Here is an 11,135-nt window from a genome sequence, read left to right as displayed (position 1 = left end):
AAATAAATGCTATGAACTAATACTGACTGTGTGTTCTTTCATATATAAACTCTGTAAACAGTGAATGGACGAACAGGGACGTCTTCAGTCTGTTCGTCGGTAAACATTTTTTCTTAAAAACTCTTGAAATTACAGCCTGATGTGTCAACGCGTCCGCCAATCAAACTCCTGATCGCATTGGACCATCATTGGAGGAATAGCTGTTGACCTTTGACCTCAGCAGTGTGTCCCCACAACGCTGTAGCCCGCCGAGGTGGATGGCTCCCTGTGGATGGTGCTGAACGGGGACAGCTCCAGTTCGGTGGTGTTGCATTCGTTGTCAACTTCGCTGGTGGCGGCGGCGGCGGATCGGGGAGGGCCGCACTCATCGCAGCAGCAGCAGCAACAGTCCAGGAAGGCTCTGGTGAACGGCTGGCACAGGCAGAACAGCAGCACTGGCGTCACGGCCGACTTACAGAAGAGCAGCATCTGGCTGACCAGCTGCAGGATGTCCAGGGTTCTCCGGGGAACGCCGGCCGCCATGTATATGGTGATGATGTTGCAGATGTTCTCTGGAATGATGCAGAAGCCGTAGAGGATGGCCAATGCCACCACGGCGCAGTTCATCTGGCTCTCCAGCTGGATCTGCTTCTTGCTGCCGCGGACGCAGCTTCTCTCGGCAAGGCGGATCTTGCGGGCTGTGACCAGCGAGCTGCAGATGGTGAACAGCGTTGGCAGGCAAAAGTAGCAGCCGAAGTACCACCAGAGGCGAGCGCCGTCGTAGGTGAGTCCCAGGACGTAGAGGGTGTCCGGGAGGTCGGTGGAGATCCGCACCACGCAGCGCTCGCACGGCGTCACGTCCGGCGGGTCATCGTCCTCCGTGACCAGCTGTCGGATCAGCAGCTCGGGCAGCGCCAGCAGCAGAGCGCCCACCCAGATGACGGCGAGCTTGGCCGTGGTGGACGCCCAGTTCTCGATCATCTCGTAGTACATCTGCACGTTGGTGGCGGCGCGGAACCGATCGATGCACAGAGCGCAGAGCGTGAAGGTTGTGACCCCGAGAGAGGACACCTGGGAAGAGGAAGAAGAGAAGGGAATGTTTCACTTCTCACAGAAAACTTTTACTGGGCTACTCATTGCTATACTTTCATTTATAAGGCAATATTGGGACTGCCACCTTCATACATTTGCACTTTAATTACTGTGAGAAAGGCTGGATCTTATTCTCTTCGTTCTCAAGATCAACTGTTGCTTTCTGTCCCTTCTGCTCGTACAGAGTTGGGTAAAAGAGTTTCATTTGTTTACTCTGCACCTTATGCTGGAATATGCTGCAGAAAGACTGGAAACTAACTGACTTCATTTCTTTGAGCACTTTTAAATCCAAACTGTGAGTTATTGAGGCCAATTCCACAATATACACTTGTTTCTCATAAACGTTTAAGGTCTGTGTCTTATGTAAATATGTAACTGTATTTTGTGTTTGCTGCCTCTTGGCCAGGGCTCCCTAGAAAAAGAGGTTCTTAATCTCAATGGGATATTTCCTTGTTAAATAAAGGATAAATAAATAAATAAAAATACTGAAGTAAAGCACACACACACACACACACACACACACATACTGGTTTTCATAAATCATGGGGACGCCAGTTTAAATCATCACTTGTGGGGACCATCCTTTCTAGAGGTTGTAGAGAGCTGAAAAAAAAAAGAGTAAACTTGCCATAGCTTATTTAGCATATACACGCCTTCAAACCTCTCAAATGATGGAAGTGATGTTTTAATCAGGCTTTATGGGGACATCCGGAAAAACCAGTAAACATGCTTTTAGGGTACATCATTTACATGAATTAGCATATTTTACACAGTTTATCTGGTGACTAATGGGGACCTACTTTTACATAAAACAACGAAAATGATGGATGGACAAAAATAATATTGAGTAGAGACAGTTCAAATGATGTTCAACTTTCGATGTCCACATATTACAAAGCATTTTTGATCATTATACTAAATGCATTGATCTCATTGTTTGAAAATATTTTCGATTGCAGCCTTATTTACATTGACAGTTTGTGTCAAAACTAGTTTTCATGAATTTTTTTTCAGCTGTGGTTTGTCCAATGTGAAATATACTTGTGCAACAACACACACACACACACACAGTGTCCGAGCAGCTGTAAACACTTTTCAGTGTCTGAAGGGAAACAGACAAGAAAACCAGTTGTTTGTGTGTGGTGGGCTGTTGGGTGCCTGTTATAAACAACATGATGTCACTTCCTGTCTACCTACACCGCTGGATCAACATGAATGTTGATCCAGCGTCCACTATTCATAATGGCCAGTACTGATGTTGGCTGATCAGATTTTGCTCACAGTCAGTGTTCCAGTTCAGCTGAAAGAGCTCAACAGGGTTGAGATCAGGACTCTGTAAAGACCAGTCAGGTTCTTCCAAACCAAACTGGGATAACCTTTCCTCTATGGACCTGGAGTTATGCATGTGAACAATGTCATGCTGTAAAAAAAAAACATTGTATACTGACGCTTAAAGATTTTTAGTGGGCCTAAAGCGATCCAGGGAGAACAGCCCCTGAGTAAAAATACAGTAAAGGATGTGGACGGCATTGTGATCGATATTCATTTTCAAAATTAATAATTAAAATAAATAAATAATCTTGATCGCTGATCTTGCCTGTGTGATGAAATAACATGACTTATTCATGACGTAAAAATTAAGCAACTCTGAACCCTGTGTTAGTGTGGCTCCGTCTATTTTTACTTTAAAACGCACACTTCAATTATGGAGCGTGAGGATGTAGTTGACGCGTGTCTTAAGCCGAAAATTTTTTCTTTTGGTTTATTGAAAACCTTTCGTTTGAGCATGACAAACAATAAACTGCAGCAATCCAAAAAATAATAATAATTATGACTACGGTCAAAAACTAGTGTGCTCTCCTCGTCTCCATAATCCTAATTAAAACAAAGTACGCAATTATGACGTTACACACGTCTCAGCCAATAAGAAGAGTGCAATTACTACTAACCAATAGGCATTCCTACAACCTCAATAAAGAACTATGATTCAAATCTGAATTATTTATCAGCTTCTCCACAATATACAAAATAGCTCTAACACCCTGATTCAGCTTTTTTCTTAAGTATTGGCTGAAACTCCTTGCCATTTTGTTTGATGATGATAGGCAAAATAAAACGAGATGTAGTAAAATATATGAATAAAAAATAGATGTTATCCTCATTTTACCTCTTATATGTTAGAATTTAAAAAATGATACCAATGCGGCATGGTGAACATATTAAGTGGTGTATACAGGCAGAGCGAAAATGATTCAAAAATGGACAAAAGTCTTAATATCCTGCTTTAATGTGGGCGGGTGGGTGAGGGGTCGCCGCCGTCTAATCTCAGTCTGAGAGACTCTTCATTAATCCTGATCTTCACTCTGATTGGACGCCATGATGTCACATGTGTAGCAGGTGTCGTCTTGTTGACACCGATCAGATTAAAGAGTTTCCACATTCGGTGACATTAAACCTGATTATTTAAACCCTGAATGCAGTCTGGAGCCACTCCTCCCAATTCTCTGAATCTGAACATGAAGGTTGAACATGAAAACCATATAAAGTGAACCTGCACTTATAAATATCATCTCAGGGGTTATAATCCCTGTGTTGTTTGTTTCCGCTGTTTTTTTCTTTCTTTCTATAAATCATAAAATTGTAAAGAAAAGTGCTACATTTATTAAATAATATTATTATTATAAAGTTAAGGTGAGAGTTACACTCCCAAGTCTTTTCCTAACCCTTTAGACTTTTGAGCTATTTTGGATGTTTTTTTTACTTTTTATTCTGCTTGTATATACCACTTTAAAAAAATGTTTACCATGCCATGTTGGTATCATTGTTTCAGCACAACCTCACCTATTTGACCTGATGGTTATTATTTTCACTTTGACTTACTGAATTGACTTTTTAACACATAAAACACAGGAAAAAAACATAAAATCAGAAATGAAAAATTACTTTTTTTTTTAAATGTTTAAAACGCAATCATGCTCAATGAAGAATTTAGAATATAACATATAAGAGGTAAAACAAGGATAACATCTAGTTTTATATTTTTAAACTAAATATATTTGACCTAATCCCTGGATTTATTTGGCCAATCATCATCAAGTTGAAAGAAGGACACATTCTGCTTTGGGGTTTTTTTTACATCGTGAAGTCTGAAGAAGTAAAATGGTGACACCAGAGTGTTAATAACCTCATGCTGCAAAATCTAGACCGGATCCAGTGAGATGTCTGAGGGAACGACTCTATTAATCCTAATTTTTGATCCTCTTTACAAATGGATGTTATTTTTTATGACAATCAGCTGAACATGCAATGAAGTGAGAAATCACGGTTTGAACCTGTTTAATCTAAACACTGAGTCTGCAGAGGGCTAAAAAAAACCCTCAAATCACACTCACTGACAATTATATTATGTACACCTGTTCAACTGCTGGTTAACACAAATCACAGCCAATCACACACTGCAAAAAAGGTGTGTCTAAAAACAAGATAAAAACACTAAATCTGAGGGAAATTATCTCGCTGAATGGACAGATAATTTCACTTGACAAGATTTCTTAAATTAAGATTATTAAATCTAGAAATAAGCATGTTGAACGCTTAAAATAAGAAATTAGTAAGTTGGTAAGTAACAAATAATTGTCAGGTCACTCTGCTCGGGCCAGTTCATCGCTGCTTGCAGCTTTAATTTATCTTGTTTTAAGAGTTAATTTCTTATTTTAAGCATACAACATGCTTACTTCTAGATTTAATAATCTTAATTTAAGACATCTTGTCAAGGTAAATTATCTGTCCATGCAGCAAGATCATTTCCCTCAGATTTAGTGTTTTTATCTTGTTTTTAGACACACCTTTTTTGGAGTGCACGGTAGCAGCTCAATGTATTTAGGCATGTAGACATGATGAAGACAAGCTGCTGGAGTTCAAAGTGAGCATCAGAATGGGGAGATTTAGGTGACTTTGAACGTGGCCTGAATGTTTTAGTAACTGCTGATCTAACAACCATCTCTAGGGTTTACAGAGAATGGTCCAATAAAGAGGAAATATCCAGTGACCACACCACTTTATTAGGTACACCTTGCTCATTAATAAAGTGGCCAGGGAGTGTATATTGGCTTGTTACTTATTAGTTAATTGCCTGTTTTGGCATGGGACTAGACTTTCTTGTCACTTGCAAAACAACATATTAGTCCTCTGACTTATATAATTGATGCCTGGTTGAAATAGCCTATATATTTGAACCAAACATTTCAACTTTGGTTGAAATTTAGCCTTTAGTCGCAGACCAAGCAGTGGAATGTTACTATTTACTCAAGTAAAGTACATAAGTATAATTTTTTTAATGTAACTTTATACTTTTACTCCACTACATTTAGCTGACAGCTTTATTTCATTTTCAAGTCGATATTTACCTTGAAAAACATGGTCAATTTAAAATGCTTACATAGATGCATCAAAACAAATAATCCAATAATACATTTATAATAACATTCTGCATAACGAGTACACTGTAATAAATTATTCTGTAGTCATTTCATTTTACTTAATATATCTGATAAAATGTATTAAATATAAATGCGTCTTTGATTTTGAGGCAGTTGTTTAAGTAACTTAAATATAACAATGTTTGAGATAGAATCTACTTATTTTGATCACATTAAATATCATCTTTATGTGTATGTAATTCTAAATCAAGAGAAATTTGAATGAATCCAACACAATAGAATTAGTCCATTTTTAAATGACAGGTTTTAAATGACAGTTGTAACGTGTTAGATTTATTAAATAATATTGCGTGCAAACTGTTTCCTCAATTTTATTGAGTAGCTATTGTTTGTTTTGTTTACAGGCCTACTTTTACTTTTACTTAAGTACATTTTGATGCTGGAACTTTTTCTTTTACTTCAGTAAGTTTTGAATGCAGGACTTTTAGTTGTCGTTGAGTCATTCGACAGTTTGGTATTAGTACTTTTACTGAACTAAATGATCTGAATACATCTTCCAGCCCTGGCCAGACCTGCGCTCACCTCTCCACTGATGCACACTCATTCAGTCAGTTTCTGTCTGTACCATCAGCAGCATCGACCCCAGACCCAGAACCCCCCCTCCTCCTCCCATCTCACCTCCAGGTAGGGGATGATCCTGCACGAGAACTCCCCCAGCAGCCAGTCCTTGGTGAGCTCGTGGAACACCACGAGCGGCAGGCAGAAGAAGATGATGACGAAATCCCAGAGCGCGAGGTTGGCCAGCAGCGAGTTGGAGATGCTCCTCATGTAGTAGTTGTGACACACGATGCACATGACCGACACGTTCCCGATGATGCCCACGCTGAAGATGACGGCGGCGACGATCATGACCGCGTACGCCCCGTACGACTCAGCGGTGACCGGGTAGAACGGGTTCTTCACCTGCTTCCGCCTGGTCCGCGGGTTCACCGGCATAAACGGCGTGGTGTCGGGAAATTCCGTCAGGGAGTACTCCTCATAATCACTGGCGTTGAGTCCCAATGGGGGTCCGGCACCTTGTTCCTGCGCCATGGCGGCTCCGTCCTGCAGCGGCTCGCTCCGCTTCCTCCTGCTGGGTTTTGCGGTCCGTCCCTGCCGCGAGTTGTGCCTGGTCCTCCCGGGGCTACATGAGCGTCCATGCGCGGTTGGTTTTAGCACTTCTTTCTGGTATAAATCCGTGCGTAAAGCTTCGTCTCCGGGAGCCTTTTGGGTGCGCCGCGTTCCATTTTGTGCGTCGCGTTTACGCGCAGCGCGCCGGGGTTTCTGCGTCCCCAGTAGGCCAGAGGATGATGGATTTACAGTATGCAGCAACGAGGCCTGCGCACTCGCCCCATGCGACCCCCCATTGTCCTCCCCGACGACTGTACGCCATCTCCAGCCCTGCACATTCCTGACACCGGCGGTGGATTCATGATGAGGACTGAAAGTCGTCTTTGTTTTCTGCCAGTGGAGCTGAGTCGCGGCGGCCTCGCTGCACAACCACAAGCACAGTAACCTCGAGAATGGAAGCAGCATCGTGTGTTTCTATTCAACCCGTACCTTCAAACTGATGCGTTTTCCGAAATGATCGATCCATCTCTAGTGTCTGATCAACAGTCCAAAAAGAAGACATATTTAACTTTAAACTGCCACAGACTATCCGTTATCCGTCATCTATACGTGCAACCAGCTTCCACAAAGTCTTTGGATGTTTTTAAGAGTTGCACCTGTCGGGTTTGGGTGCGTCCCAGAGCGGCTCCGGTCTGGAGGCATCACCAGAGAGACCAAAATCCACAGCAGAAACACACAAAAAATCCCTCAAACTGGGCTGGAAAAGTTAACCAACCCTTCTGATCCTCGTCAACTGAGGGTGGAGGAGCAGCTTCACCTCCCTGCCTAGAAGTTTCTGCGCGGATATCCGCTCCAGAGCGCTCGGATACCGGGGTAGAGCGCGGTGAGATGTGGCCGGTGGAGACACCAAGCTCCGTCTGAGAGAAGAGGATCCGAGAGAAGGAGGAGGGAGGTGGGAGGGAGGAGGAGAGAGTAGTCATCTGTCGAAGCTGCTCTCATAATAAACTGAACACATACTGTAGTACACTGTGTTGGATTATCAGGAATTACAGAAATTATAAAGTGACACTGACTTTCCTTATTTTTTTCTCTCTTGGGTAGATGCTTTCTCTACTTGGGAAAATAAATAAAAAACGAGCTAAACTAAATAAATAAAACAAAGAAAAACGTTACTCTTTTGAAACTAATTGCATTTTTTTGCGCATAACTAGTATATTGATGTATGTTAAAAACGCTTAATATAGCCACATTTTCATATTTAAGAAAATTCAGTTAAAGTAGGCTATTGTAAACTTTTATTGATATTATAAGTATTAGTAATATTTTATAAAAAACAGACTTAATATTATAGGAATACGTTATACGTTTACAGGGGGGGGAAATCACACATTTCTAAATAATCCCGCAGGAATTCATTGTGAATTTATGGGATTTGTATAATTTCCCTACAGAGTGTATTATTTAATTACTTTTAAGAGTTTGAATCAAACAGCAGAAATGTCCCAGCATGCCTCTGCAGTTTAAAGAAAAGTCCAAGAAATACAGTAAACGTTGAGTTCAACGTCAGAGCAAATAGTTACAGGTCTTGTGTGCCATCTAGCTGGAAGTCTGGGGATTACAGCGACACTCTCTTTCTGCACTTCTCTGATCTGCAACATTTATCTATAAAAGCAAGAAGCGCGCGCGCGCTCTTACCTAAAATTTCGTAATTGGCTTGCGCATGGCAAGAAGGTGTGCATTTTTATTAGCAAAGTGCACCGTTACAAATAACAACAGGAGGTAATAGACACATTACAGAAATACGCAGCGACGGAGGTTTATGAAATAAAAGTGGTTATATACTCAAACAAGTTCGGTAAATATTTTACATTTTGACCACAGACTTAAAAGTGTTCACAGCTTTTTGGTTGAAGGAGGTAAACAATGTTTTAAAGTAAGTTTTATTCAAAAAAAAAAGAGGAATTTCTCAGAGTCAGAAAGTGAAACGCTGACGTCCAACAGCTGCAACACAACAAACTGGTTTTGTTTGGCAGCATAAAAAGTGAAAAGGAAGGAAATCAGTGGTGCTGTCAGCAGAGTAGCAGTGGAGCATTAAACTCCTGGTGAGGTTGGAATATTTCATTTATACATCCTGATATATTAAGCCTAATAGCCTTTATAATATGCAATTATTATTATTATTATTATTATGGAAAGATACTATTCACTTCTTTACATTTAGTAATAATTCTGTCCCATTCAGAGGAGTGTGTGGCAGCGCTGATTGGAAATGTTTCTATTGGGTCAGAACCGCTGGTGAAGGAGACGCTGACGCTCCGGTGTCCAATAATAATAATAATAATAATAATAATAATAATAACAACAACAACGGTAAACAGCAGAAGACAACAACATTTAATATCCTGGGCTAGCATTCTGGTTAAAGAATTTCACAGTCGCAGGTTGTATTATGTTTAATGATGATTTTGTGATAAATTATGTAGCCTAAACATGCTTTGGTTTGTCACCATTAAAAAACAAAACACCACAGAGTTTCATCAATGTACCCTCCGCATTGTAGTTAAAAGAGTAAGGAAGTGGCAGGCTCAGGGTGCAGTCCATCATGCAGAAGAGGGGCTGAGGCACAGCATCCTGGTATGCTCTTTCGCAACCGGCCGTGCGAGACTAGGCAGCATCACAAGGCCCCGCTACGACAAAGCCCTGAGAGATGTTCCAAGAAGAGAACAGTGGCCAGCAAGGAGCTTGGACAAACTGGGGGCATGCATCTACACGGAAGATCACCTGGTCAGAAATCTGGAAGTCGCAACCAGCAAGACTCAAGTTTCTGATCCAGTGTACGATGTCCTCCCAAGCCCTTCCAACCTGCATAGCTGGGGACTAGCAGAGACACCAGCATGCTTGCTGTGTTCAGCACGAGGCTCCTTGGAACACATCTTGAGCTGCTGCCCAAAAGCCCTGGGAGAGGGGAGATATTCTGTACATGGCGCCATGACCAGGTGCTGAGAGCAATAGCCGACACCATCTGCAGAGGGATCCAACAAAGTAAACAACACCTCCCAGTGAAAAGGCATATCACCTTCAACAAGGCTGGTGAGAAACCCCAAGCAGCATGCAAGGTCGCATCCGGGCTGCTAGCTGCAGCTCACGACTGGCAGCTTAAGGTGGATCTGCAGCTCAAGTTCCTGGAGCACACTGCAAGGACGTCGCTCAGACCAGATGTGGTTCCATCGTCAGACTCCTCAAAGCAAGTGGTGCTCCTAGAATTGACAGTCCCTTGGGACGTCATGATACCTGGAATTGGTAGGGACTTGCAGAGAGAACGGTTGGAGGGTCCGCTGCATGCCAATCAAGGTGGGCTGTAGGGGGTTTCCTGGCCAATCTTTGCATAGAGCACTCAGGCTCCTTGCATTCGTGGGTTGCTAGAGAGAAAGGCCACCAAGAACATCAGTGAAGCAGCAGAAAAAGCCTCAAGGTGGTTGTGGATCAAGAGAGGGGATCTTTGGTGTAGCGCGCTGCGGAATGATCAACCCGGCTGGGTCGCCCAGGTGAGGGTGTCTGATGATCAAAGACCTGAAACACCCTTTGACCCTGGGTTCATCACTGATGATGTGTCCATGCTGCACGTTTCAGGTGTTTCCACTGAGCAGAAACAACCATTTGATTTTCTAGAAAACTATTTGTCTTTTTATGCAAATAAAATTTAGATTTTAAGCGTATTCTGTGTATTTTTGTTTTCTTCATATGCTGATTTTCATTTTTTCTTTTTAAGATGTTTTGATACGCCAGTTAGTCTTTGTTCTGTGTTATATTTAGATTGGGCTTTTTCATTGTTTTTATTTTATCTTAAGATTTAAAAAGTTACATTCCCATTTATCGGCCTCTTTATATCCTTTCACCTATTCCCACCATCACCATTCCACCATGTTTATTAGATTGACAGATTGGACCTGTGTCTCTAAACGTTCAGGCTCCTGCTTTTGCCTGAAGTATCTCTGGGACAATACAATTCTTTGACATTAAATGATAGAAAGCACACTCTAATTTAACTAAAAACCTACCCATAGCTATTGAATTGACGCAAGAAGCCTTAAACACAAACAATTTGAGAGGTGATCGATCAACATGTCAGTCATTTCTACAGCAAGTAATGAAATAAATGTGAACATTGTAGACCAAACAAGAAATTGTGTTTCCTAATGATACATGCCCTTGCTATCTTTATGTAAAAAAAAAAGGGAAATTTATTACCACCTTTTAAAAAAAAAAAATCTTTGATGATTTTGGAAATTCAAGTGTTAAATTACTTTTAAAGAATCATATGTTTATTTTTGGGAAATTCAGATGCTTACTTTGTGACTTGAATGTAATGTTAATGAGGCACAAACTCACTGACATTAAACCACCAACTAAATACAATAAACACTATGTTAAAAATGTGTATGTTTGACTACTGAAACTAAATAATGTCAGAAAAATGTCAGGTATGCAGCTGAAGATAAAAACTGTCTGAAACAG

At 41.3% G+C, this 11,135-nt stretch overlaps 1 protein-coding gene across 1 annotated transcript; it reads right to left on the bottom strand.

The window, feature by feature from the left end:
• Positions 1–216: 216 nt before the first annotated feature.
• gpr37a (G protein-coupled receptor 37a) lies at positions 217–7,479 on the bottom strand. Its single transcript, XM_059335383.1, has 2 exons — positions 6,189–7,479; positions 217–1,050 (listed from the first exon to the last, which is right to left on the bottom strand). Exons 1-2 carry the CDS (start codon positions 7,083–7,085, stop codon positions 217–219), a joined length of 1,731 nt encoding a protein of 576 aa, XP_059191366.1. The 5' UTR covers positions 7,086–7,479.
• Between the last annotated feature and the right edge of the window lie 3,656 nt (positions 7,480–11,135).

Source organism: Centropristis striata, chromosome 6, assembly GCF_030273125.1.
Source record: "Centropristis striata isolate RG_2023a ecotype Rhode Island chromosome 6, C.striata_1.0, whole genome shotgun sequence".
NCBI lineage: Eukaryota > Metazoa > Chordata > Actinopteri > Perciformes > Serranidae > Centropristis > Centropristis striata.
This window is presented reverse-complemented; position numbering and strand designations above follow the sequence as displayed.

Bases quoted from the DNA above. Each gene is read 5' to 3' on its own strand.
- gpr37a (XM_059335383.1), bottom strand. From the start codon at position 7,085: ATGCTGCTTCCATTCTCGAGGTTACTGTGCTTGTGGTTGTGCAGCGAG. The intron at 1,051-6,188 runs GTGAGATGGGAG...TCCTCTTCCCAG, and splicing joins GGATCATCCCCTACCTGGAG to GTGTCCTCTCTCGGGGTCAC.